The sequence below is a fragment of the Mirounga leonina genome, unplaced genomic scaffold (assembly GCF_011800145.1).
Source record: "Mirounga leonina isolate KUSES-001 unplaced genomic scaffold, KU_Mleo_1.0 Mir_125, whole genome shotgun sequence".
In the NCBI taxonomy this organism is placed as follows: Eukaryota; Metazoa; Chordata; class Mammalia; order Carnivora; family Phocidae; genus Mirounga; species Mirounga leonina.
In genome coordinates, this window is record NW_023270305.1 from 1,522,789 (window position 1) to 1,545,826 (window position 23,038).

A 23,038-nucleotide genomic window follows, 5' to 3' on the forward strand; every position below is an offset into this window, starting at 1 on the left:
CCTGGCCAGAAATTGTTGCCAAAGCAGGAGAACACTTTGCTTGCTGCCTCCCTAAATATTTGCTGGACCCAGTTGCCCCTTCTGAACCACAAGGAGGGGTTCCTGATGGTCTGTGTTTCCCAGCCCTGCGTCTGAAAGGGAGCTGAGGTTCCACAGCCCACGTTACTCATGGAACCAGGGCCTGACATCCGTGTAGCTGCTTCTGGATGCCCATGCTGGCCTTGGCACGGCGCTCCTGGCATCCCACAGCCTTGCAGTCATTCTTGTCCACCCATCTTTTCAACACTTGGTGTTGGAAGATTTCTCGGGGCCTCATTCTTTGATGGCAGTTGAGCTGTGCATATCATAAGGCATCCAGGTTGGAGACAAAGGCATAAATAAAAAACAGTAGGTTATTATTTCAAAGAATATGCAGAAATCCTAAAGTGTTCACATGGATCGTTACGTTGTTTCTCCTGCCTTCCCTCCCGATATTTACTGTCTACCGTGTGCTGGACGCTAGTCTGTGCACATAAATGTACATGTACACACACAGCCCGCAGCTACGTCCACTCACACCATGATGCCGGTGCTTTGGGGCACAGGGATAGTTATGGGGGAAAAAGACGTGAATTTCGATAAACACAAAAGAAGAAGTTACCATGGTCTTCTGAGCAGTATAAAGAGCATTAGGAGGTTGAGAACAGCAAGCTTCAGCCCTTTGGGTCAAGGAAAGCTCTGAAGAAGTCGACATTTGAGTTGGGCATTGGGTGACAGTGGAACACACACAGGTGGGGCTTCTGTAGGAAGGAGCATGAGCCTGGAGGCAGGAGGGTGGTGGGAGTGGGCAGGGGGTCCAGTTGGTGATTTGGCAGAGCAGAGTGGGGAACAGGAGTGGAAGCTGGAGGTGGGGGTTGGGTAGGATTCGGGGTGGCCTTGGACGTCATGTCTGTGGGTCTACACTCCGTTCTCGTGCTAGAATGGAGTGACACACTGTCTGCATCCCCTTTGGACTCTTACATAACCTCTCTGGTTCTCAGGCTTCCCCAAAGAAGGTTGTGCTGTCCCGACTGACTAGTTGTTATGCCAGTAAAGCTGAGTGACCTGTCTAGAGGACAGCAGATGACCAGAACGTCCCTGGTTCTCTGTGCACGTTCATTCCCTTCCTGTCCCCTTAAAAACAAGTAAATGGAGAGCACGGTGTTTGACATTTCTTGGTGCCTTGTCTCTTTGCTCTGGTGCACAGAGAATGGATTCTGGAAGGTTTCAACCAACCTGTACCCATCCCGTGGCTCGACCAAGAGACTTGTCCTTCTTTCTAAGGCCTTTGAAGGAATATTAAATTTGCTTAGAGTAAAAGAGATCAGAAAATCCAGTAAGTTTCTGTAACGTAGATGTCTCGTTTCCCCGTGGAGATGTGGTGAACCTTCACTAACATGTTATTTTGAACGTTAGCCAGAGGCCTCAGGAATACCCTGTTTAAAAAAGCAGAGTTTGTGCACATGGCCATATGGCCCTCCTGGGCAAAGTCAGAGTGACCTTTGTAAACTTGCAGTCCCTGAATATGACAAAATAGATTAGTCTCAGCTTCAGGGGCTCCCCTACCAAAGGACTTTGTACCATAGAAACCAGACGCACCAGTGGGCGAAGCGAGGTCTTAAGGAAGGCTTTCTTGAGATGGTGGGTGTGAACACCAGCAGCTGTAGGGGGGGAGGCAAATCAGCCCGTTTCTCCTCTGTGAGCCAGCGGTTCTGAGGATGGTTTGATTGGACTTGATAGTTCATAAAGCTCTTTTCATGCGTACTCTCTGGATTTTAACTGTTCATAGGAGGTAGTTTTGTCATGGGGCAGCCTTTCTGGAGCCTCACAGCTGGTGGGAACCTCAGTCCCTCCCCAGGAAGGCCCATTCGGGCCTCAGCAGCGGGACTCCGGCACGGTGACGGCCAAGCTCTTGCAGATGGTCTCCGCTCCCTTGGCTGCCGGGCCCCCAGCATTCCCTTGCCGCCATTCTGGCTGCACCGTGGAGCTCCTCATTTCTTTTCAGCAACTCATGGGATCGGGGTGTGATCTGGGGCTCCCAGGAGGTCTCTCAGTGTATCCTAGGGTCGAGATTCTGTGACTGGAGATAGGGACGTACCACCTTGTTACAGGTACTTGATCAGTGTGGACAGTTGAACACGACAGTTCTTGTCTTGTAAAGTTTGCTCTGTGTAACAGGCTTTAAAATCTGCCCCTGGGGCAAGTTCAGTCTTCCATGCTTGCCGGGGTGGGGCGGGGCGGGGGCGGGAGTTGTCCATGACTAAGTCTTCTTGGTCCTTCTTCTGTTTGAGTCGAGGTCATACTGACCCCTGGCCCAGCATAAGGTGCCAGGGACATTTGCCTTGTGGAATTTTCTGGTTGGTGGCACAGAATGAGGATAAGAGTTTCCTTTTTTTTTTTTTTTTTAAGATTTTATTTATTTTCGACAGAGGGACAGAGTGTACAAGCAGGGGGAGAGGGAGAAGCAGACTCCCTGCTCAGCAGGGAGCCCGATGTGTGGCTCGATCCCAGGACCCTGGGATCATGACCTGAGCCGAAGGCAGACGCTTAACCCTCTGAGCCACCCAGGCGCCCCTCCATGAGGTCTGTATTATTTGAAGAGGATATTGAAGGTAAGTTGGAGACATTCATGGTTTGTTTCCTCCCCCAGGTTTCTCTGGGAATTGTGTTGGCTGTGGAAAGAAAGGCTTCTGTTACTTCACAGAATTTTCTAATCACATAAATCTTAAGTTGACCACTCAGCCCAAGAAGCAGAAACACCTGAAGTATTACCTGGTCCGCAATGCACAAGGGACTCTCACCAAAGGACCTCTCATTTGTTGGAAAGGCTCAGGTGAGCGCTTGGGCTTTGAGCAAGGTTGGGTGGGTGAACTAGGGGGTAGGGGTGGGGGTCTTCCAAGCGGGCCCAGGTGCCAGGCAGCAGGACTTTGAGGAGAGACTGCTCTGCAGGCATGATTGCAGGCCAAAGGTCAGCCCAGTTCTTGGGCTTCTCTCCTCCCTCCTGTCTCCCCGTATCACCCATGGCTAAGTCATCTATGGAGGGAAGAGGGCGGTGGTGGGGGGGATGGATTTTCAGAGGCCCAACCATAGGTGGTCCCTGGTCCCTGAGATACCCCCCCTCACCCAGTTGTGGAGGGACATGTCCCAGGAGGGGTCTCTGCGAGAACCTTTTGTCCCTCACTTGTCTGCGTTGGCTTACTTCTGGTCGCCTGGCCTCCCCCAGCCAACTGCTGTGAAGAGAAGGAAGGGCTTCAGGAGGAGCTGGCTCTGGGCGTTCCTCCCCACCCCTCTCGTCTTCTTAACATCACTTGATAAGTATTTCTTGAGCTCCTGCTGTGTGTCAGTCATTTTCTAGGTCCTGGGAGGCAGTGGTTCTTCCACTGTGGGACCAGATAAGAGTCTGTGATCTGTGATCGCTTGCTGTGACCAAGTTCCTCATCAGCTAGATGCACCACACTGCTGGGGTCCATCTTTCCGGCAGAGGGTGACTTTCAGGATGGAGTGGGGGGGAGCCGGGTGTTGGCTTTTCCTCTCCTTCTGAGTAATAGTCTGTTCTTTCCTTGGACTTGAAGGGCAGCGATGGGGTGACTCATTTGTGTCATCTCAAATGCTCACGATGCCTCCCACTCCTGATAATCAGAGCTGTCCCCCAGACAGATTCCCCTGGCCTTGGCATGGAGCACCCCTGCCTCCCCCTGAAGCAAAGCTAGGAAGGTGTTGGCACCACTTGAGTTATCTAGGTATCTAGCTCTCTTGTGGGACAAACTCCAGTCTAGAAAGCATTTCAGAACCGGTGGGGAATTGGTTTTCACCCGTGCATCTTGCCCCCTTAGAGTTCAGAAGCCGGCAGACCTTGGCCAGTACTTGCTCGAGTTCCCTCTTCCCGCCCGCGGAGAGCTCTGGGCCTCTGGCTGCCTTCTCCAGTGAGCCCGTTCCTGGACCGACGCCGAGCATCCCAATGGGAGCCCAGCCTGCAGGTGAGAGGTGCTGGATCCGTGGGCCTGGCGTGTCCCCCGCATGTCCCCGGTGTGTCCCCGGCATGGCGGCTCGATGAGGCAGCCACACATTCTTCAAGATAAATAAGAGGCGTGCTTTGTCTTCTTTCCCAGAGTGCCTTTATGTTTCATCTTGAATTTGTAGTAGTTTCCGGCACAGCGTGCTTTGTTTTTCATTTGGAAAGATGTCCTTCGGTCCTGTTGGCTACGGACAGTGATCCCCTTGGTGGTGGTGTGGTCTGATCAGCATGATTCACAGGGCAGCTGGCTTCAGAACCATGCTCTGAACCCCCTCATCATGCCACCTCACCCACAGGAAACGTTTTGTGCTACCCCCGACTCTGGAGTGCCTTCTAGACCATTCTGGCTGACGTGGGCATTTAAGCAGTGCAGTGAGAGTCTTACTGCTCAGAAGAGCAGTACCCCCAGCTTCCCTCAGCATTATCCTCAGGCCCGGGGAGCCCCAGGCCCCGTGAGCAGCCTGGAGCTGGGTGACTGCAAGCCTGACAGGTTTCCTGAGCATGTTCGGTACAAGCCTGAGCTGGGAGGGTGAGGGGGAGGAAGGCGGAAGAGCCTTGCGTGCACCCCTGGGATTCAGGGGCCCCCCTGGCTCCTCAGGTCTCCCTGGTCCTGCTTTCACCCAGGCCGTGCTCATTGGAACAGGAGTGTGTGTGCGTGTGTTTGTGTGTTCTCAGCAGGCAGAATCACTTCTTGGCGTAAAGCACGTTTATAAAAATGGAAGAAAAGTAATTTCCTGCTAGCTGGGCTCACGGAGCGTCCTGTGAACTGACTTTGCGCCCCCCCTTCTCTCTCTCTGCTGCCAGGACCAGCCTCTGAGCACCCCTCGCTAACGGCAGCCGTGGGTCCAGCTGTTCTCAACGGCAGAGATTCCCCGAAGCACCAACAGCTGGTGAAGAACGACCTGTCGGCCATGCCGCGGCCCTCGGCGCTAGGTGCCATTGCCTGTCCAGGGGGGTCGCGTTTTCCTCCGGGCCAGGCTGTTGTGGGGGTTGCGGGAGCCACCGTGCTGGGGCCATGGCGCCTCCTGGAGTTGGTGTGGCACAGAGGGCGAGTCAGGACCAGCCAGCAGGTGCCTCCCGAGTCTTGGAGGCCATCCAGGCCCCAGTGCTGGGTGGGACCGCAGCTTCGGCCACCGACTTGGGTGATGGGTGTACGCCAGGAAGCATGGGCGGCCGGTCGCCTGTGGGCTACGCATCAGGAGGGCTGTAGAGTTCTGGAGAAATAGGGGGCAGCGTGGTGTCAAGGGAAGAATGTGGGCTCCCAAATCAGATACATGTGAAATCGAAACTCAACCATGTCTCTTATTAGTTGGGGGATCTTGGACAAGCCTTCTGACAAATCGTTGCCTCATCTGGAGATAAGAATTGTGCTCTTAGGGCAGCTGAGAGGGTCAGATGAGGGGCTGTATGGAAATTCAGGGCACCTCTGGAGGGCTTCCTGGAGGAGGACAGCTGAGCTACTACTTACAGTTGGGGAAGCAAGCGAGATGGTAAGGGAGGGAGCGTGGGAGAGGATGAGGAGGTGAACGAAGGGGTTAAGCAGACCTTCTGCTAGAGCTGAGGCCATGGAGTCTGACTCTGGGCTCTGTGCTTGCCCCTCCATGCTCGCGGGAGCCGTTTAGTGAGCCAGGCTTCCCTCTCTCCTCCTCCATGCACACAGCTAAGTGGATTTGGGGATCCAAGACTATCCACTGGCAGCGCCCGTAGCAACTGTCCAGCCCCACACTCTGGTAGGAGAGGAACGTGAGGCCCAGAGAGGCAGCCCAGGCTCGCCCTGCTTCCGTTACGTGGCCTGGTGGGAGTCTCCCTCTTAGTTGAAGGACCAGTGTCTTTTCTGAATTGGACCTGAGACTCCCCAGTCCTAACCAGCGTGGAATCCAAGGTCAAGCCTTTGTCCCTCCTCCTGCAGAAGGAGCCCCAGGCAGGCCCCCACTTTTCTTCCTGTGACTGTGAGGTGCTGAATTTAGGGTGGCCAAGGACCAAGCCTCTGGGACTGTGACGGCAGACCTGACCTGTGACACCTGCCCTGCCCAACCTTCACCCAAGCAGCAGGGGACGAGGGCCTTGCTCTGGTGAATGAGGAGCGGTGTGGGAAGGAGAAAGCCCCCAGGTCCCTAGCAGCACTCCAGCCCTGCTGGAATCTGGCCCCAACCAACCTGTAGACCCTCATTCATTCCCTGCTGTTTCTGCTCAAGACCTCCACACTCGGGCTGTGTGGGAGGGTTCAGTGCCCTCCCCGTCCTGTCTCTACCCCCTGGCCATACATCATGATCTCCAAGCATTCTCCCCACCCCGCGACTAACCGCAGCTAACCGTGCCTTTCAGGACGTAGCTCAGGTGTCCCCTCCTGCAGGAGGGCTCCCTCCCTCTCTGGGATGCCCCAGGTGTCTGTCTCCCTTGCCCGGCCATGTGTGTCCTGCAGGTAGTGAAGTTCCCGAGAGCAGCGTCGGTGTCCTCCCCATCTCGGGGCCCTTGGCGCCCGGCTGCCGTGGATGCTGACTGAATGGAGTTGTTTTAACAGCATAGCCAAAATGTCACAGGTCCTGGGCCTTCCCGCCCGCTCTGGGGAGAGAGGAAATCAGGTTTAAGAAACTGTTTCTGAAACTACAAGAGGTCTTGAATATGGGCTTGAGGGCTGTGGCTCAGTGGTTCTCAGCGGAGAGGTACTGCCCCCTGGTGGGGGCTGTTAGCAGGTGCCCAGGATCCTTCCTTGGTGGTCCCACACTGGGGGTCCGGGTGCTCCGTGTCCTGCAGTGAGTGGTCTGCATAATGAAGAACTGCTCACCCAGAGTGCCAAGTAGTGACCCCCTCCCCAGTACCGGGAGCCACCGCGAGAAATGGTCCACATTGGGAGCGCAGGGACAGCTCCTGGGGCTGTCACTTTGGCAGAGTTGATGAGCTGAGTCCACACTAGGGGCGGCTAGAACTTGTGTCCCAAAGGGGAAAATATGTGTAGACCTTCCGTCCTTAGTGTCGAGGCCCAGCGCCTCCTTGGTAGTTTAATGTGGTTTTCGGGGCGCTGGCATCTTCATGCCTGTGGGAGGGCTTCTGTTGGCACTGGAGGATGGATGTTCGGGCAGTAGAAGCTGTGGTCTGAACAGAACGGCCGTGATCGTAGCTGCCTCCCGCATTGCCGGTGGGGGGTGGTCGACGGAGCCCACCTGCTTGAAAGCTCTGTGTAAACAAAGTACCTTGTATTTTAACTTTTTATTCACTTTATTCTTTTCTGATCAGTCTAAGGAAGAGGTGAGAATAACTTTATTACCTTGAAGAGACTCTAGAGCAATAACCCTCAAACCGCAGAGCACTCAGGCATAGCCAGGGCGCCCAGGAGTAGCGGCAGTTTTCTCCCTCTTGTTTCCAGAGATCCGGTTCTTTTTTTTTTTTTTTTTTAAAGGATCTGAGACCTTGGAAAAGATCTTGGAGTTTTTCTGTTTTGTTTATTTATTTATTTGAGAGAGAGAGAGTGAGAGAGAGAGAGAGCACAAGAGGGGGGAGCGGGAGAGGGAGAAGCAGACTCCCCGCTGGGCAGGTAGCCCGATGCAGGACTCGATCCCGGGACTCCAGGATCATGACCTGAGCTGAAGGCAGTCGCTTAACCAACTGAGCCACCCAGGCGCCCCTCCAGAGATCCGGTTCTATAGGTCAAGGCAGGGCCCAGGAGCGGGCAGTTTTAATGAGCCTCTGCTGCTTCCGTCCAGCTCCTTCTCAGACCACATTTACAGAAACGTTGCTCTAAACTATGGTTTTCAACCCCGGTTGTGAGTTAGAGTCACCAGGGAGCTCGGGGCCCTCACGATGCCCGGGCTCCCCCAGGTGCTGGGTTTTGGTCTACTTGGGATAGATAGGCTTGCGTCCATGCACGGAGAGATTTAAAGCTTTCCCAGGTGAGTTTATCATGCAGTCATAGTTGAACGTATAGCTCTAAACGTCGGGGAAATTTTGTGTCGGATTGCTAAAAAAATATGGTAACCGATCCTTGATGTTTTGAACATCAAGCACGAGTCACACACATGCTGTTATCTAGAGTGGGCAGAAATGACTCGACAGCAGCAGCGAGCACCGAGCACCAGCTTCTGTTCCCCTTGATTTTTTTGGTCTGAGGCTAGCGGTCAAGGCTAGGGTGGGAGTCGAGCACAGATGGAGCAGTACTGCCCCCCAGTGGTGAAGCTGTGATGGTGGATTCAGTGGTTGGTTTGCAGAAACGCATCCTCTTACTGGAATGTTCAGAGGAGGACTGGGAGGAGGATGTGATCTTGGGGGCTGCCAGTCAGTGGGCCCAGACTCTGTGCTTTATGTGCATGCTCTTTAGTCTTTATCAAACCACCTTTCACGGTCAGGTTTATGATCCCATTTTAAAGAATAGGGTGCCAAGGCTCAGAGATAATGCTCAGCACTTGGGTGGTTTGGAATGAAATGTTTACTGAAAGGGACAGGATGTTTCCTCACGCCCAGATGCTTCACTAAAACAGCTAAGAACCATTGTAAAGCTCTGATGTTTAAAAATTGCAGGTGTTCTCCAAATCAGGGGAATGTTTTGAAACTCGTCCTTAGTGACAGCCTAATCTGTACTCTGAATGTTGTCTAGGTATCTTATCAAACTCCGGGCCCCCCAAAAAACGCCACAAAGGGTGGTCTCCAGAATCTCCATCAGCTGCAGATGGTGGCTACTCCCAGGGTGGTGGGAACAGAGCTAAGTATGGTAAGTGACAGCGACCTTGCCAAAAATCCAAGACTCGGGGGCTGGTGGTGGTGCTGGTGCTGAGGCCCGGGGTGGGCGTGTGCACGTGCACACCGTGTGAATTTGTGTGAATTGGCGAGGATGTTCTAGGGGGCAGACTTGGGTATGACCGAAGGGTCTCTCATATGTTGGAGCTGCACAGCAGAGCCCAGGGTCCTTGTACAGCAGTAAGCTAGCTCCTTGACCCTGAAGAAATTTAAAAGGGGCTTGCCTGTCACGTGGCAGAGAGATTGAAGAGGAGACTGTTGTTTGGTGGGGAAGGTTGGATCAAGCGACCTTAAAGATGCTTTGACCTCAGGAATCTGTGATTCCAGGACTCAGGTGTTCCCCTAAGTAGGAGTAAACATCAGGCTGCAGCAGATGTGCAGGCCGGCCTGACGTCGGGTCTGCCAGAGAGGGAGGCCCGTCCCACGCATCTTCCTAACATTCTTGGCGTGTTTCTAGAGAGTGCAAGCATGTCCTGCGTGCCCCAGGTTGGCTTGGTGGGACCAGCTTCGGTCACGTTTCCTGTCATGGCCTCCGGAGAGCCGGTGTCCGTTCCTGACAACTTGCTGAAAATATGCAAGGCCAAGCCGGTGATATTTAAAGGCAAGTATAGCAGTGGGACAAGTGGTGGAGGTCGGGGAGCCTGGAGGAGTCCGCAAGGAATAGGCAACAGGCTGAGGCCAGGGGTGTCCTCCTGAGAAAGCTCTAAGACCCCGCCCAGGGCAATGAAAGAACAAAGCAGACCAGTCACTAGCGTAGCCCCTGATCAGATGCCGAGAGTTCTAGAGCTGGTCACGGTTTTCCACAACGAGCCCGGGAGAAATGATTCGGTTCCACGATGTCCATCTGTTCGTTCATTCACGCGTTCATTCACGCATTCATTCATTCAACCTCATGAGCTGCTGCCCCATGAACAGGCCCAGTACGAAGCACCAGGGATCGGAGATGGATCCATCAGCCCCCTGCTTCAAGGACACCTGGTCGGGCGGATGGTCCTGTTGTCACCCTGGGCCACTGGTATATTTTGACTATGAAATCTGACTTTGGGAAAGGAATGTCTGTTCACCCTGTGGAAGCATAAAAGAAAACTAGATTCGATCTGTTTTGTGACAGTTGGCGTCCATCGTATGCTGCGTGGAGGTAGATGTTTTGCTCAGCTAAGGAAGTCCCTCTCCAGTGAAGCAGGAGATCTTGAAATGTGAAGCTTGGGTGGGACTTGTTTGATGATGGTTTCGCTGGTCCCTCATGCTGGCCTATGATAACACACACGCATGCATTCCGATCCTTAATTAAGTTAATACTGTATTTGGTATCGTATTTGTAGGAAGAGAGGAGAGAGGGTGGTGGGAGAGTGGGAGAGAGATCTTACAGGCAGTTAAGAACTAACAGAGGCACTCCTTTTTCCTAAAAAACCAAAAGTGGACAGGGTATTTAGGAATAAGGGTGCAAATCTGGGTTTTGGACTGGGCATGAGACAGGGCCAATATCCCATTGGACCCTATTAGCTGATTAAGGTGGAGGTCAGCATGCAGCAGCATTACCTATGTTCTTCGCATGGCCATCTCATGTACGTGGTAGGCCCTGAGAACACAGTGATGGGAAAACAGAGCACGGTGATATGGGCAGGACCTGCACCTGCACCTCCCCTGAGCCAGAAGCCCCAGGAAAGTCGGGGTGAGGCTCCAGCAGACCTGTGTCTAATGGCTAACGACCTCAGATGAAGACCATCCTCCTTGTTCCTCAAGTTCACTGCACTTCCTGGCGCAACTGCTCTGTTCGAGCCATGAGCTCTTTGTAACATCCTTGCCTCCCTGGCTCTCCCCTCCCGCCCCCACCCACCACATGCCCAAACTCCACCTGTGCTTTAAGATCCACCCCCGTGCCTTCTCTGTGAGACTGCCTTAGTTTCTTTTTCACCTGGGCCCCCATACAGCTTGAATCATAATGTTGGTGAGCAGTGGCACCCCCTTTGTGGTCCCTGGTCCAGAGAACCAGCCCCCCCCCTGCCCAGGACCTATTAGAGGCGTGAACTCCCAGGAGCATCCCAGAATCACAGTCAGGCCCCATTCCTGAATCCTAAGCTGTATGGTAGGGTCCAGCACTCTGTGTCTTAGGCTGCCTTTCAGGGGATCCTCATGTACCCGCAGGTTTGAGAAGCAATTCCTTGAGGGTGTGAACTATCTCAGTCATCAGATTCTCCCTGGAGCTAAGCACGACGCCCGCACCATACAGCGGGCGTTCAGTAAGTGTGTGTTTGGTGCGTAAGTGTAGACCGCCTGAGTTCAGGACAGCACACACGCATTTAGCACATCTGATCATCTCAGCAGCCCCACGGGGACTGCGTGTGTTCACCCCATTGTACAGATGTGGAGACTGAGGCTTAGCGATGTCAGACTTCCTGCCCAGGCCCTCCCCCCCCCCCAGCTGGTGCACGGTGTGGAGGAGAGTCCAACCCAGCCGGGCTCTTCCGCCTCTGGGGGTTGTCATCAGAATGAATCTATAACGTGCGCTAAAGTGTTGGTCAAGTTCTGTCAGGGCCTGGAGCCTCTGGCCTGTACAGTGATTTATTTTCCTAACCCAGCTTGCTCAAGAGCCCCGGGAGGATGGGAATCAGCATCCCACGTCGGGGAGTCGGGGCGGTGGGGGGTGGCTGGTTGGCAGGCAGTCAGCAGAGAGCCAGAAGGTGCTGCTTCCATGAAGCGTTCTGTTGTCCGTGCTGAGGAGCGGCCCGGGGTGACGCTTCCACCACAGGCCTGTCCCTCTGGGCCGCTCACGTGTGAGATAAGGCAGTGAACATATGCCACAGCCCTGGTCCGTTATCCGAGCCGCTGCGCCAGCTCAGCAAGGGCCGGAAGTCCGAGGTCTCCCCAAAACGGGGCACGAGAGTTACCCCAGCGGCATCTGGCCTACACGCTTTGGCCCCCTTGTGTTTGGAGATGCCACATGCTGTGCCCACTGCCAGCTGTCGAGCGGACGCGGCTTCTCCTTCTGCAGGCCACGGGAACTTCCCTTACCTCTGTGGGAACCTGAACGATGTGGTCGTGAGCCCCCTCCTGTACGCATGCTACCAGAACTCGCAGTCCATCTCTCGGGCATATGAGCAGTATGGGGCCTCCACCATACAGCCCATCTCAGAGGAGACACAACTCCTGCTCACCGTCTACTATCTCGTGCAGCTGGGTGAGTCTCCCTCCCATTGCGCGGGAGTCGCTGGTACGCTAATCAGCGGAGTGGGAAATGCAGAAGCTGATCGTGGCCTGTCACCCGGAGCCCTTGTGAAGCCATGGGGCCCGTGGGGATGGAAGCCCGGGGAACGTGCTGATGCTGCAGTCAGGTCAGCGCCCGGAGGGCCTGGGCAGGGCTTAAAGTGGGTCAGAACCTCTGGAGATAATCCAAAAACCATGCACCTGCCAATTCAGATGCGCAGAGGGATCAGGGAATAAAACAAAGGCTCTGCCCTCAAGAGAGTATATTCTAGTGGGAGAGGAGCCGTAAACAGGCAGAGTGTGTGAGCAGGGAGAGGGAGCTGTGTGTGTGGGGGGATTGGCTCAGCGTCACGGAGAAAGGCCTCTGTGACGAGATGGTGTTCAAGGGGCCCGAGGGGGAAGGGGGCCCAGAGGGACCCGTGAGGAGGTGGGGGAGGCGAGGGAGAGGCCCGTGAGGGCTGTGGGCCAGGCCTGGTGGCTGTAGCACAGTGAGGGGGTGCCGGCAGAGGGGCAGGGCCTCGGGGTACGGCCAAGAGTTTGCACTTTAGACACACTGACAGACAGCTCCGCGTCTGTCAGCTCTGGCTGCCCTAGCAGAGTGCCTCAGCCTGGGGGCTTAAACGGCAGACATTTATGCTTCAGGGTCTGGAGGCTGGATGCCCAACATTCAGGGTGCCAGACGGTCGGGTTCTGGGGAGGCTTCCCTTCCTGGCTTGCAGACGGCACCTCCTCTGTGTGCCCCTGGGCCCTTCCTGGGCACATGTGTGTGGGGAGAGGGACAGAGGGTTCCGGTGTCTCTATTCATACCACCACCGGTCCCACTGGACCAGGGCCTCACCCTATGACCTCACTTAACGTCAGTCCTTCTTTAAAGGCCTTATCTCCAAAGACAGTCACAATGAGGGTTATGGCATCCACATAGGAATTGGGGAGGGGGAACACAGTTCAATCCGCAGCACCTCTGGAATGCATATGATCTGACCTTCACTTCCAGAAGACCACAGCGGCTGCTGCGTGGGGCTGGGTGGTGCAGGGGCTGTGTTGTCCCAGTGGAAGTGGGAGGTGGCTTCACTAAGGGTCACGGGAGGGTGGTGCTGGATTCTTTTCTGAAGCTGTAAGGGCGGTAGGCCGTCTGTCTGAGGGAAGGGAAGGAACGGTGCAGCCTGGGTTCTGCCCTGAGTCCCCAGGTGGATGGTGGAGCCAGAGGGTGAACAGGCATTTCGAGTTTGAGATGCCTGTGAGGCTGCCGAGGGGCGAGTTGCAGGATTTGGCTGGACAGGACTTGAGCCCCAGGGAGAAGGTACAGCTACAGGTGTCAGTTTGGGGAACACTGACCCAGTGATGATCTGCACTGAAGCTGGGAGACTGGAAAAGAGCCCCTGGGAGAAAGGTGCCGATGTTTGAGCTCCGGGGCATGCCAACAGTCAGAGATCTGGAGGAGGAGGTGGCTGGAGAGCCGGGGAGGCACGCAGTTGGGCGGAACCTTGAGAATGTTGCCTGGAACGGTCAGGATTCTGGGAGAGCATGGCGTGTGTCTTGCTCTTCCTCATGATCCACAGTTCATGCATCAGTAAGCCCTGCTTCGTCCCAGACCCACCCTTGACCACCGTCCCCATCAGGCCTTCCTTGCCAGGGAGCTGCTCTTATCACGTCTGTTACAATTGTGAGTCTGATCGTATCTGTTCTCTGCTGGAGCCTGCCGAGCTTTCCTATCACACACTCAACCCACGCTGGTTCCAGGGGCCACGTGACCGGCCTGCCTCCCGCAGTCCCTCCAGCCCTGCTGTCCCCCCAGGCATACCAGTTTCCCCTGCTCTGGCTGTTCCTTTGCCGAGAAACGCGCCTGCCCAGGACATTTGCACGACTACTGCTTCATGGCCTCCGAGTTTTGGTTCGTATGTCATCTAGAGAGGCCTTCTCGTCACCGTATCTAAGACAGCGCCCCCTCCCCAGGCCCCCGTGGCTCTGTCTACTGTTTATCTTGTGTTTAGAGCACTAGCACCCCCAGAAATTACATGCCATGTGTATTTGTTTACTGTAGGTGCATGTCCCCCACTTAGGATGTAAGTGCTGTGAGATCAGGATGGTTGATTTCGTTCTCGTCTGTGTGTCCAGCAGTACCAGCCATGCAAAGTTGGCTCTCAGCACGTGTTGAAGGAACAGTAGACACGGACGCAGAATCCCGTGAAAGCATTTCAGGAGAGGGACCAGCCCCCTGAGTCAGTGAGGCCAGGAGCGGAGTGAGGGCTCATTATTGGCCATTGGGTTTGGGTGTCTGGAAGCGATTGGCCCCCCTGATGATGAGTGTGTACGAGGAGTATGGGGACAGAAGCTGTGCGTGTGCTGTGGGGGGTTGGAGACAGGAGGTGAGGAAACAGGCGTGGTGAGGGTAGACAACTCTCCCAAGAGCTTTGCTTGGTGACGGTGATTCCACAAGGGGGTGTGGGCTCAGGGGCAAGATTTTAGAGATGGGAGGTCTAACAGCTAATCTAATAAAATCGTGGCCTAGCCAGATGAGGGGGTGGTGTGATCCCCGTCGTTCAGGTCAGGAACCAGTATCCTAGGATAGCTAGCTCTCGGTCTGAGCTGGTGCTGGGTAGAGCTGGGAGGGAGCACGTCTTCTGAATTGAAGTGGGGTGCTCTTTCCTCCAGCTCACCCAGGTACAAAATTTGGACAAATGCACCAGAAAATGTCTATAGGAAAGAAATGCTAAAGTATTCAGTCTCACTAGGCATCTGAGAGGCACAAAGGAACAAATCAAGTAATGTTTTTCAGTGAAATTAACACCAGCGATGGTATCGAGTGGATCTAAGGGTGCAGTAAACCCAGTGTCCTCACTGCCCTTAACATCACGGTGGGTTGGCACACTTGGACCACCTGGAAAGAGCCCGATCATGTGTACTAGCTGGCTCTAGAAGCCCGGTTTTGAGAATTCAGGAAGTTAGTAGGGTCCATCCCTGAAGACGTGTGTTGTGGAGGTATTTATAGCAGAGTGGTTATTTGGAAGCAATAGAAGGATCAACAGCGGAGACACTGCTGAGTAAGTGGCGGTGAATCGCTCGAAGGGACCCGGTGTGCCCAGCGACAGTGCTGGTTCCGGAGACCGCAGACAGCGTGACACCCGGCTCTGCGCACAGGGGCGGGGAACGAGACAAGCCCTGAAGTCGGAGGCTTCAGTCCTTAGAGCGATTTAGAACCTGTCGCTGAAAACCAGACTGAGAGACGGGCAGGACGAGCTGTGGCGTGGTTAGGCTGGGGAGCGCGTGGCTGCTCGCGTGCCCTCCCGGCCTCTGTAAGACGGTGGAGCCCGAGTGATGCGTGTTGGGTTACAGCCGAGCCCGCCCGCACGCATCTCCCCAGGCCCGCGCTCCGGGTTCGTGGGCGGGCGCTGAAGCCTCTCGGGCCGTCTTGTCGTTGCCAGCAGCCGACCAGGTGCCCCTGATGGAGGACCTGGAGCAGATCTTCCTGCGCTCGTGGCGCGAGTCGCACCTGACCGAGATCCGGCAGTCCCAGCAGGTGCAGCCGCAGCGCTGCCCGCCCACGGCCGGTGCCGCGGCCCCGGTCAGCTCGGCGCAGCTGCCCTGGCTGGCCGGCCTGGCCGCTAGCTCCGGCAACAACAGCGTGCACATCATCGAGTGCTCCTACTCCCTGGCCGAGGGCCTCTCGGAGATGTTCCGGCTGCTCATCGAGGGCAAGCTCGCCAAGACCCACTACGTGGTGATCGTCCGCGCCTGCCGCAGCCCCGCCATCGACTCCTGCGTCGCGGTCACCGGTGAGCCCCGCGCCCGCGCGTGGCGGCTGCGGGAAGAGCAGCTGTGTCCTCTTCCCTTGCAGATCCGCGCACTTTGCCTCTTGTGCTGGGGTTTGTAGCAGCAGTCGGTTAGGGACTGCGGTTAGTGCCCTCCTGGTGCGAGGGGCGCGCGCCGGCTAGCGTGCCGAGTTAGGATTCGTTCCTCCTCCGAGTGGAGGGTGAGCATCCCCGTTTCCCCCTAGAGAGCCTGGGCAGCTCTGGAGCCCGGACAGACGGGGTGGAAAGCCCGGCTCCATGCACCTGGTGATGTGACTGGTCCCTCCCTGACTGTGGCCCTCCGTTGCTTGAACTAGCTAATGCACAACAGCAACAACAGCGATCTTGTATGATGTAGATTAATGAGTCAATTAACTCAATTAACTAATAAATTATACGAGTACTTATTGAAGCCCTACTATGTGCAGCCGCCGTTCTAAGCGCTGGGGACACAGGCACGAAGACAACGAGGTCCCTGCTTCCCTGGAGCAGACATTCTGGCGGGGGAGGCAGACGCCAGACACAGCGCAGAACATCTCGGGTGGAAGGGCCAGGGGATGGAGGATCCCATTTGGGAAGCTGGCTATTAAGAGGAGTCAGGAGAACCTATCGACAGAGGTGACGTTGGAGCAGGGGCCTGAGAGAAATGAGGAGGCAGGCGATGTTGCCACTGGGGACAGCTGTGGGGCTCCGCAAGACCACGTGGCTGCACTCTGTGCCTCCCACGTTGTAGGGAATCAGGAGACCAGGGCAGAGGATGGGACTAGGCTATTGTCTGGGGATAGGGAGAGAAAGAGAAAGAGAGCGGTGAGCACAGACTCTGCCATCAAGGGGCTCACGTGCTAATTCTAAGTGGAGGGGCCCAGTGAAAGTTGTTTGTCTTCCAGGAAAATACCAAGCCCGAATTCTTTCCGAGAGCCTTCTCACCCCAGCGGAGTACCAGAAAGAAGTCAATTATGAGCTGGTTACGGGGAAAGTGGACTCCTTGGGGGCCTTTTTTAGCACCCTCTGTCCAGGTAGGCTTGTAGTGAGACAGGTGTAAGTTCACAAGTGGGAGGGGTGGTCCTCTTGGAGCCCGTTCCCTAGGACCTGCTGAGGCCGGCCTTGGTTTGGATGTGCAGGGTGACCCCTTCATTCTCCGTGTTAGCATTTACGACCCCTTCTGTGGTGGTCTCTGGCTGGCCATCTTCCTGCACTGACTGGGTTCTTCTAGGTGTGGGGGGGGGGGCTTGGGGTTCCTGGTTTTTGGGGCACACGAGGGTCCTGTGCCTGTTCTCCTGTACCTCTCCAGCCCTGTGCACTGTGGCTCCCTACCTCCCCCTCTGAATTTCTTGAGTCTATGTGTTCTATGCTGTGAATTCTGTGCCTTCCTCCCTTCTTTGCCTGGCTCCTCACCCCATTTCCTCCCAGAAACTTCTGCTGACCCCTCCTTCTCTAGGATGGGCTCGGACCCCTTCCTCCTGTCCTTCAGCACCTGGCTCTTCCTTCTGTCCTGGCACCTACCACCTCACAGTGCAATTTTCTCTGACATAATCGCCTTCGATACTAGGCTATGGGCTCCTCGACTGGATGGGCCACGTCTTCTCTATTTCCATTACCCCAGTCCCGGGACAGTGCCTCATACGCAGGTGTTGCATGGAGGTTTGCTGAGTTTTACTGGGATGGAAAACCCATTTCTGTTGTTCTCTCTGTTTTGGGCAGAGGGTGACATTGACATTTTGCTGGACAAATTTCATCAGGAAAATCAAGGCCATATTCCGTCCTCACTTACTGCCTCCCCTGTCACCAAATCAGCATCCCTGGATGTTGGCGGAGCTCCGGCATGCACGAGTGAGTGATGTGGGGACTCCACGGCCAGGATCTGGGCTGACGAGACAGCACCCCGGGGGCGCCAGGGGGGCTATGAGGAAGCAAGGCAGGGCATTTTCTGAGCATCAAAGTGGACTGATAAATAATTTTTATTTTAGTCTTTAAAACACTAGTAGTCTCATCCTACCCTGAAATGGATGCTTGTACACTTTTCCAGAGATGGCATATTTCTCTGTGTAGATTTCCACCTTATCAGTGCATCATTGAAATACGTTATGTATCCCGAGTTCCCGAAGAGCTGCGATGGTCTCCCTCTCTTCCAGAGAACTCGCAGCCTCTTCCAAAGTCCTGTCTCAGGGTCTGCTTCCCTGGGATGCTGTCTTTGTCCCCTTCAGGTAGAGAAGGTCACCGCCTCTGTGCTCCCTGAGCACTGTTGATCCTTTTATTATTAAATTCTGAAAAGTATGAAATGTACATAGCCCAGAGTAGGCACTTGATAAATGTTGGTGTGATCCCCCTTTGGTCACTCTGTGCACTAGGCAGGGCCCTGCTGCTGGATTCCCTAGCAGACGTCCAGGGTGTTGGCCCTCTGCATCTCACCTTTATGGGGGCTCTGGTTCCAGGTTACAGTCTGGAGCCCCACCACATCCGGCCCTTCCAGCTGGCCGTGGCTCAGAAGCTCCTCTCCCATGTGTGTTCAATTGCGGATTCCAGCACTCAAAATTTGGACTTAGGATCCTTTGAGAAGGTGGACTTTCTGATTTGTATTCCCCCCTCTGAAGTGACCTATCAGCAGACCCTGTTCCGTGTCTGGCATTCAGGTAAGGGGCATTTGGGGGGCAGGTTGTGGTGTCTGTGTGGGAGAAGCTTTGATTCCCTTAATTTCAGATTTGGAATTGAAATACCAGTCTTTGCCTCTAAAGTAGGTAGGGCAAGGATTAATACCCCCATTTTATAGATCATGAAACAGATGCTCAGAGATAGCAAATTGCCCAAGATTTTATAATCCATTAAAGCAAGAACCATGACTTGAATTTCCACTCTCCCCCACTCAGGTCAACAACCCATGTGTTGATATCCTGCTTCAACTTCATGTACTTTCCCTGTGCTTTCAAGGGAATGAAATATTAAAAACACAAAGAGTCAATGTCTTCACTCAGGATTTGTTTTAGGGTTCTGTAACCTACAGCTCCACGGCCTTCAGGCTGGGAGATGATTTTGCTGGGGATGGCGGGGAGGTCACACCGAGCCTAGGATCACCAGCCTCATGAAGCCAGCTTTGCTATACCCCCTGGGTGGGCCACTGTGCATACACCTCGATAGGAAACAGGCCCGCCTCTTCGCCCAACTCCTGCACAGACATACGTGTGACCACGGTTTGCATGGGGTCAGGTGCCCCGACTCCCCCACGTCTCACATATCCCCGTAGCTTCGGGGCCGGCCAGAATGCTAGCCAGATAGCAGGTGCTCACCAGGTGTCTGTTGAGTGAATGAGAAACTAGTAACAAGGGTTTTACTTGTCATGGATTACTTGTGATGTATTTTTACCACGTTACAGGGGTTTTACTGGAGCTTGGCTTGGAAAAGGAGCGCATGACTAAGCAGAGGGTCGAACAGTATGTTTTGAAACTTGATGCCGAAGCGCAGACGAAATTTAAGTCCTTTCTGCAAAACTCCTTTCAGAACCCACATACGCTCTTTGTCCTAATCCATGACCATGCCCACTGGGATCTCGTGAGGTGAGAGCGGCTTTGGCATATGGCAGGGTTGACGGGTTCCTTCTCTGAATTAATATGTGGATGACACTCAGGCCTGTGGGTACAAGCCTTGACAAGATGAATGATGTTGGGGTTTTGGCATTTGTAAGCAGATGCCATGGATGTATTCCAGAATCTTAGAGCTGCAGATTATCTTGGGGGACATCTAGTGGAGCCTCTAAAAGGTGCTATCATGATCTAAGGCTCAGGGTCACAGGGCTGGGGTGGGGGCAGGAGGGTGTTAGTACTGAGCCGGCCTAGAACTAGGGCCTCCTTTTCTGTACCCCACCTGGCGACAAGGTGCCCCCTGGTGCGGGGAGGGGATCCTGACTGGAATAACTCCCCTGCTGATGGAGACCCCACTGGCTTCAGTACCGAGGGTCGCAGCTGGTGTCACCCTTCTTTAGGGGCGATTTTATGGACTCAGTTCAAATGAATGTAAATCTAGATGCATTTTAGATGCTGTCAGTCTCGGAGTCTGGCAGGATTCCTGATTTACCAGGATCTGTCATCTCCCTAGACTGGCCCGAGGGTTGTGCATTTAGACATTACCACTGACTGGGTGGGGAGGGGTGAGGAGGGAAGGGAGATCCTGGGTCAGATCGCAGAGGAAGGCTTTGATTTCTCACGGATGCAGAAGCATAGGGCTGGCTAGAACCTCAGAGATCACCTATATGCAGGGCATGCGATATAAGGTCCCTGCATGGGCTCGGAGGTATTTGAACGTCCTGAGTTGTATAAAGAGCTATCTTGTGAATGCTCATTTGGGGGGTAGGTTTCTCAGAGTAGCCGCCTGCCGCCCAAAAGCCGAAGAGTTTTCTATTCTGCTGGGTGGCTAGGACAGAAGGCTGAGGCCATGGCCTGCAGGGAACGGCTGAGCTGCGCTTGTATCCTGGGCCCCTGGTCCAAAATGCTTCCCCTTCCTGGTCCTGTACTTTTCAATTTAATATGGAATGTACCATTTTATATTCTCTGTGGATCGTTTCAGGTCAGAAGGAATTTAGGGGAAAGAATTTAAGGAGACAAGTACACACTCAGATGGGGCCAAAGGAGCATTCCTGGGTGAGAAGCCCTGCTCTACAGGAGTGGGTGGATTGTGGACCCCGCAAGCAGTCCTCCGTAAATACTGTTCCTGGCTAAGTTTTTAATGAGCAACGAGGGTCAGGGGAGTCCCAGACAAGTGCCTGCAGTGTGGTCTTTTTTTTTTCTTAAATTTTCCTGGTCAGAGCCAGAAGCCTTGATTACTTGCACATTTAGGGGTGGGGCTAGTTAGAAACGTATTCAACTGCTTGATCTTTGTAAAATTACAGAGCAGTATGCGTCATTCCACTCACTGTGTCTCCCCCGCCCCCTTTCCTCCCTCAGTAGCGCCGTTCATAATCTCTATTCCCAAAGTGACCCGGCCGTGGGATTGGTGGACAGATTGCTCAATTGCAGGGAGGTGAAGGAGGCCCCCAACATCGTGACGCTCCATGTGACTTCCTTCCCTTATGCGCTGCAGACGCAGCATACCCTCATCAGCCCTTACAACGAGATCCACTGGCCTGCATCATACAGTAATGTGAGTGCCACGGGGCTGCTAGACCTGGTGTCCCCGTGACCCTTGAGTCGGGAGAAATTCTGTTTAGTAAAAACCTTGATTAACTGGTGTAGTTGGGGGTCAAGAGGGTCTCCTGTTTCTTGGATCTTTGATGTGACCCAGAGTTAGATTTAAACCCTTTCTGGTCTTTAGACACTTTCCCAAAGGACATTAGTTATCTTCCCCATCTGAGGACATGTAATGTTTAGTCTAGAAGCCTTGGAAAGGTTCCTGCTTTTCCTCTCCCCACATCCTTAAGCTGCAAAGCTCAAAATCCCCTTCCTCAAATGGAACAAACCTCCATAAAACCTGGTGAGGTTTTGGTTTATCCCCTGCCTTTTCTCATCAAAATAGAAGGCTACAGCTGATAATTTGAGACTTCTGAGAATAATTGGAGAATTCTGGGTGGTTGGATTCTACTTAATTATACAAGTAACAAGCAAACCTCAAATTCTAGACTTTTTGGGGGTGTCCCAGACTCATCTGAGGGACCTACAAAGATACGGATGCTTGGCTTCAGTCCAGCAGACTTGGAATCATTGGTGGTAATACCAAGTGTTTCTGTAGCACTTTCGTGAGCTAGGGAGGCACTGTTCTGAGTGCTTTATTGTATGAACTCCTATCGGGGGCAGAGGCTAGGATGATTTCTGATTTACAAATGGAGAAAATGAGGCAGAGGAGGGTTGAGCTAGGAATGTTAGGTCAATGGGAGTGAAATTGATTAGATAAATGCATTTCTTCCTGCTGATTTTAATAGCAAGCTGAACGCAAGATGGTTGATTGGCCTATTCCTAAAACTAGCTTAAAATTGTTGGAAAGAAGCCATTTTAACCAAGAAAGTTGTGGATTTAAAAAACAAGGCTGATGTTTTTCTTGGCAGAGACACTAGGGTCAGATGAATGGAAAAGTCTTGACTGATATGGATGCACCATCCTTTAAGTATAGAGTGCTCTGTGCTCTGGGTCTGCAGAGGGAAGTAATATATAAAACGTCAGCTGCAGGACTGCAGAGTCGGCACAATTTATTTTTATTTACAAGATTCTATTTATTAGAGAGCATGTGCGCGTGTATGCGTGTGTATGCACATGAGTTGGGTGAGGAGAAGAGGGAGAGAGAAAATCTCAAGCAGACTCCATGATGAGCATGGAGCCTGACATGGGCTCAATTTCTCGACCCTGAGATCATGACCTGAGCCCAGATCAAGAGTAGGATGCTTAACCTACTTGAGCCATCGAGGCTCCCCACGTCAGCACAATTTAGATCAAGACGCCTGGGCCAGCCATCTACGTGCCCAGCATGTGAATCTCTCCATCCCCGCAAATGCAGTGTTTGTGTGACTGATGTTCTTCTCTGTTTTAGGGAGTGGACTTATATCCTGAGAATAAGAAGTACTTCGGGTTGTCAGAGTTCATTGAGTCCACCCTTTCGGGACACAGCCTCCCTTTGCTCAGATACGACAGTTCCTTTGAGGCCATGGTCACGGCATTAGGAAAAAGGTACACGTCTCTGTTGGAAGTTACTAAAATGCTCAGGAGTCGAGTGTAAGCTGAAGAGTGTGCAGCCAGAGAATTCCAGGAAGGGGGCCACCTTCCTCCTTTCTTGGGTGACTCTGTCCCTCCACTAAAGGGATCCTGGTTTATTTCTTGCCCTGCCTGTGGGGCCAGTGATATCTGTCATGTCGTTGTTCCAGAATGTTTTAGAGATGGGATTGGGCAGTAATATGTTGGAATGTGGGAGGGTGTGTTTGAGACACGGGGAAGCCAAGAAAATGGGCAGAGGTAGACACCAAAGGATTTAAAGGAAATGATGGTGACAATCATAGTTGGCTTCGTCCTTTCATGTCCCATGTGTATCATCTGCCGAGTGCTTATTTTATACTGTTTGCTGTTCCAAGAGCCTTGCCATCTCTCTTAGCCAGTTGTTGCTATTATTTCCATTTTGCAAGTAAACTGAGGCTCCGAGAGGCCCGCATGACTTCCCGGGCCCCACATCTGGCCAGTGACAGAACTGGCCACGAACCCAGCATCAGCCTGACTCTACAGCTCGCCCTCCAACCCATGTCATGGCAGACCGCTGAGGCAGGTTTTAATGCTGCCATTTCTCAGATGAGGCAACCGAGGCCTGGGAGGTTAAGCGATTG

General features: G+C 53.7%; 1 protein-coding gene across 1 annotated transcript in view; it reads left to right on the top strand.

Moving 5' to 3' along the window:
• Positions 1-23,038, top strand: part of GREB1 (growth regulating estrogen receptor binding 1) — a 70,745-nt gene that overhangs the window by 11,585 nt on the left and 36,122 nt on the right. Inside the window, exons 4-16 of the mRNA XM_035000607.1 lie at positions 2,669-2,851; positions 3,852-3,995; positions 4,838-4,966; positions 8,622-8,735; positions 9,219-9,362; positions 11,754-11,939; positions 15,388-15,738; positions 16,641-16,769; positions 17,455-17,583; positions 18,186-18,383; positions 19,121-19,301; positions 20,685-20,880; positions 22,258-22,394. Coding sequence (XP_034856498.1) covers positions 2,669-2,851; positions 3,852-3,995; positions 4,838-4,966; positions 8,622-8,735; positions 9,219-9,362; positions 11,754-11,939; positions 15,388-15,738; positions 16,641-16,769; positions 17,455-17,583; positions 18,186-18,383; positions 19,121-19,301; positions 20,685-20,880; positions 22,258-22,394 — 2,221 coding nt within the window. The remainder of the gene's footprint in view (positions 1-2,668; positions 2,852-3,851; positions 3,996-4,837; positions 4,967-8,621; positions 8,736-9,218; positions 9,363-11,753; positions 11,940-15,387; positions 15,739-16,640; positions 16,770-17,454; positions 17,584-18,185; positions 18,384-19,120; positions 19,302-20,684; positions 20,881-22,257; positions 22,395-23,038) is intronic.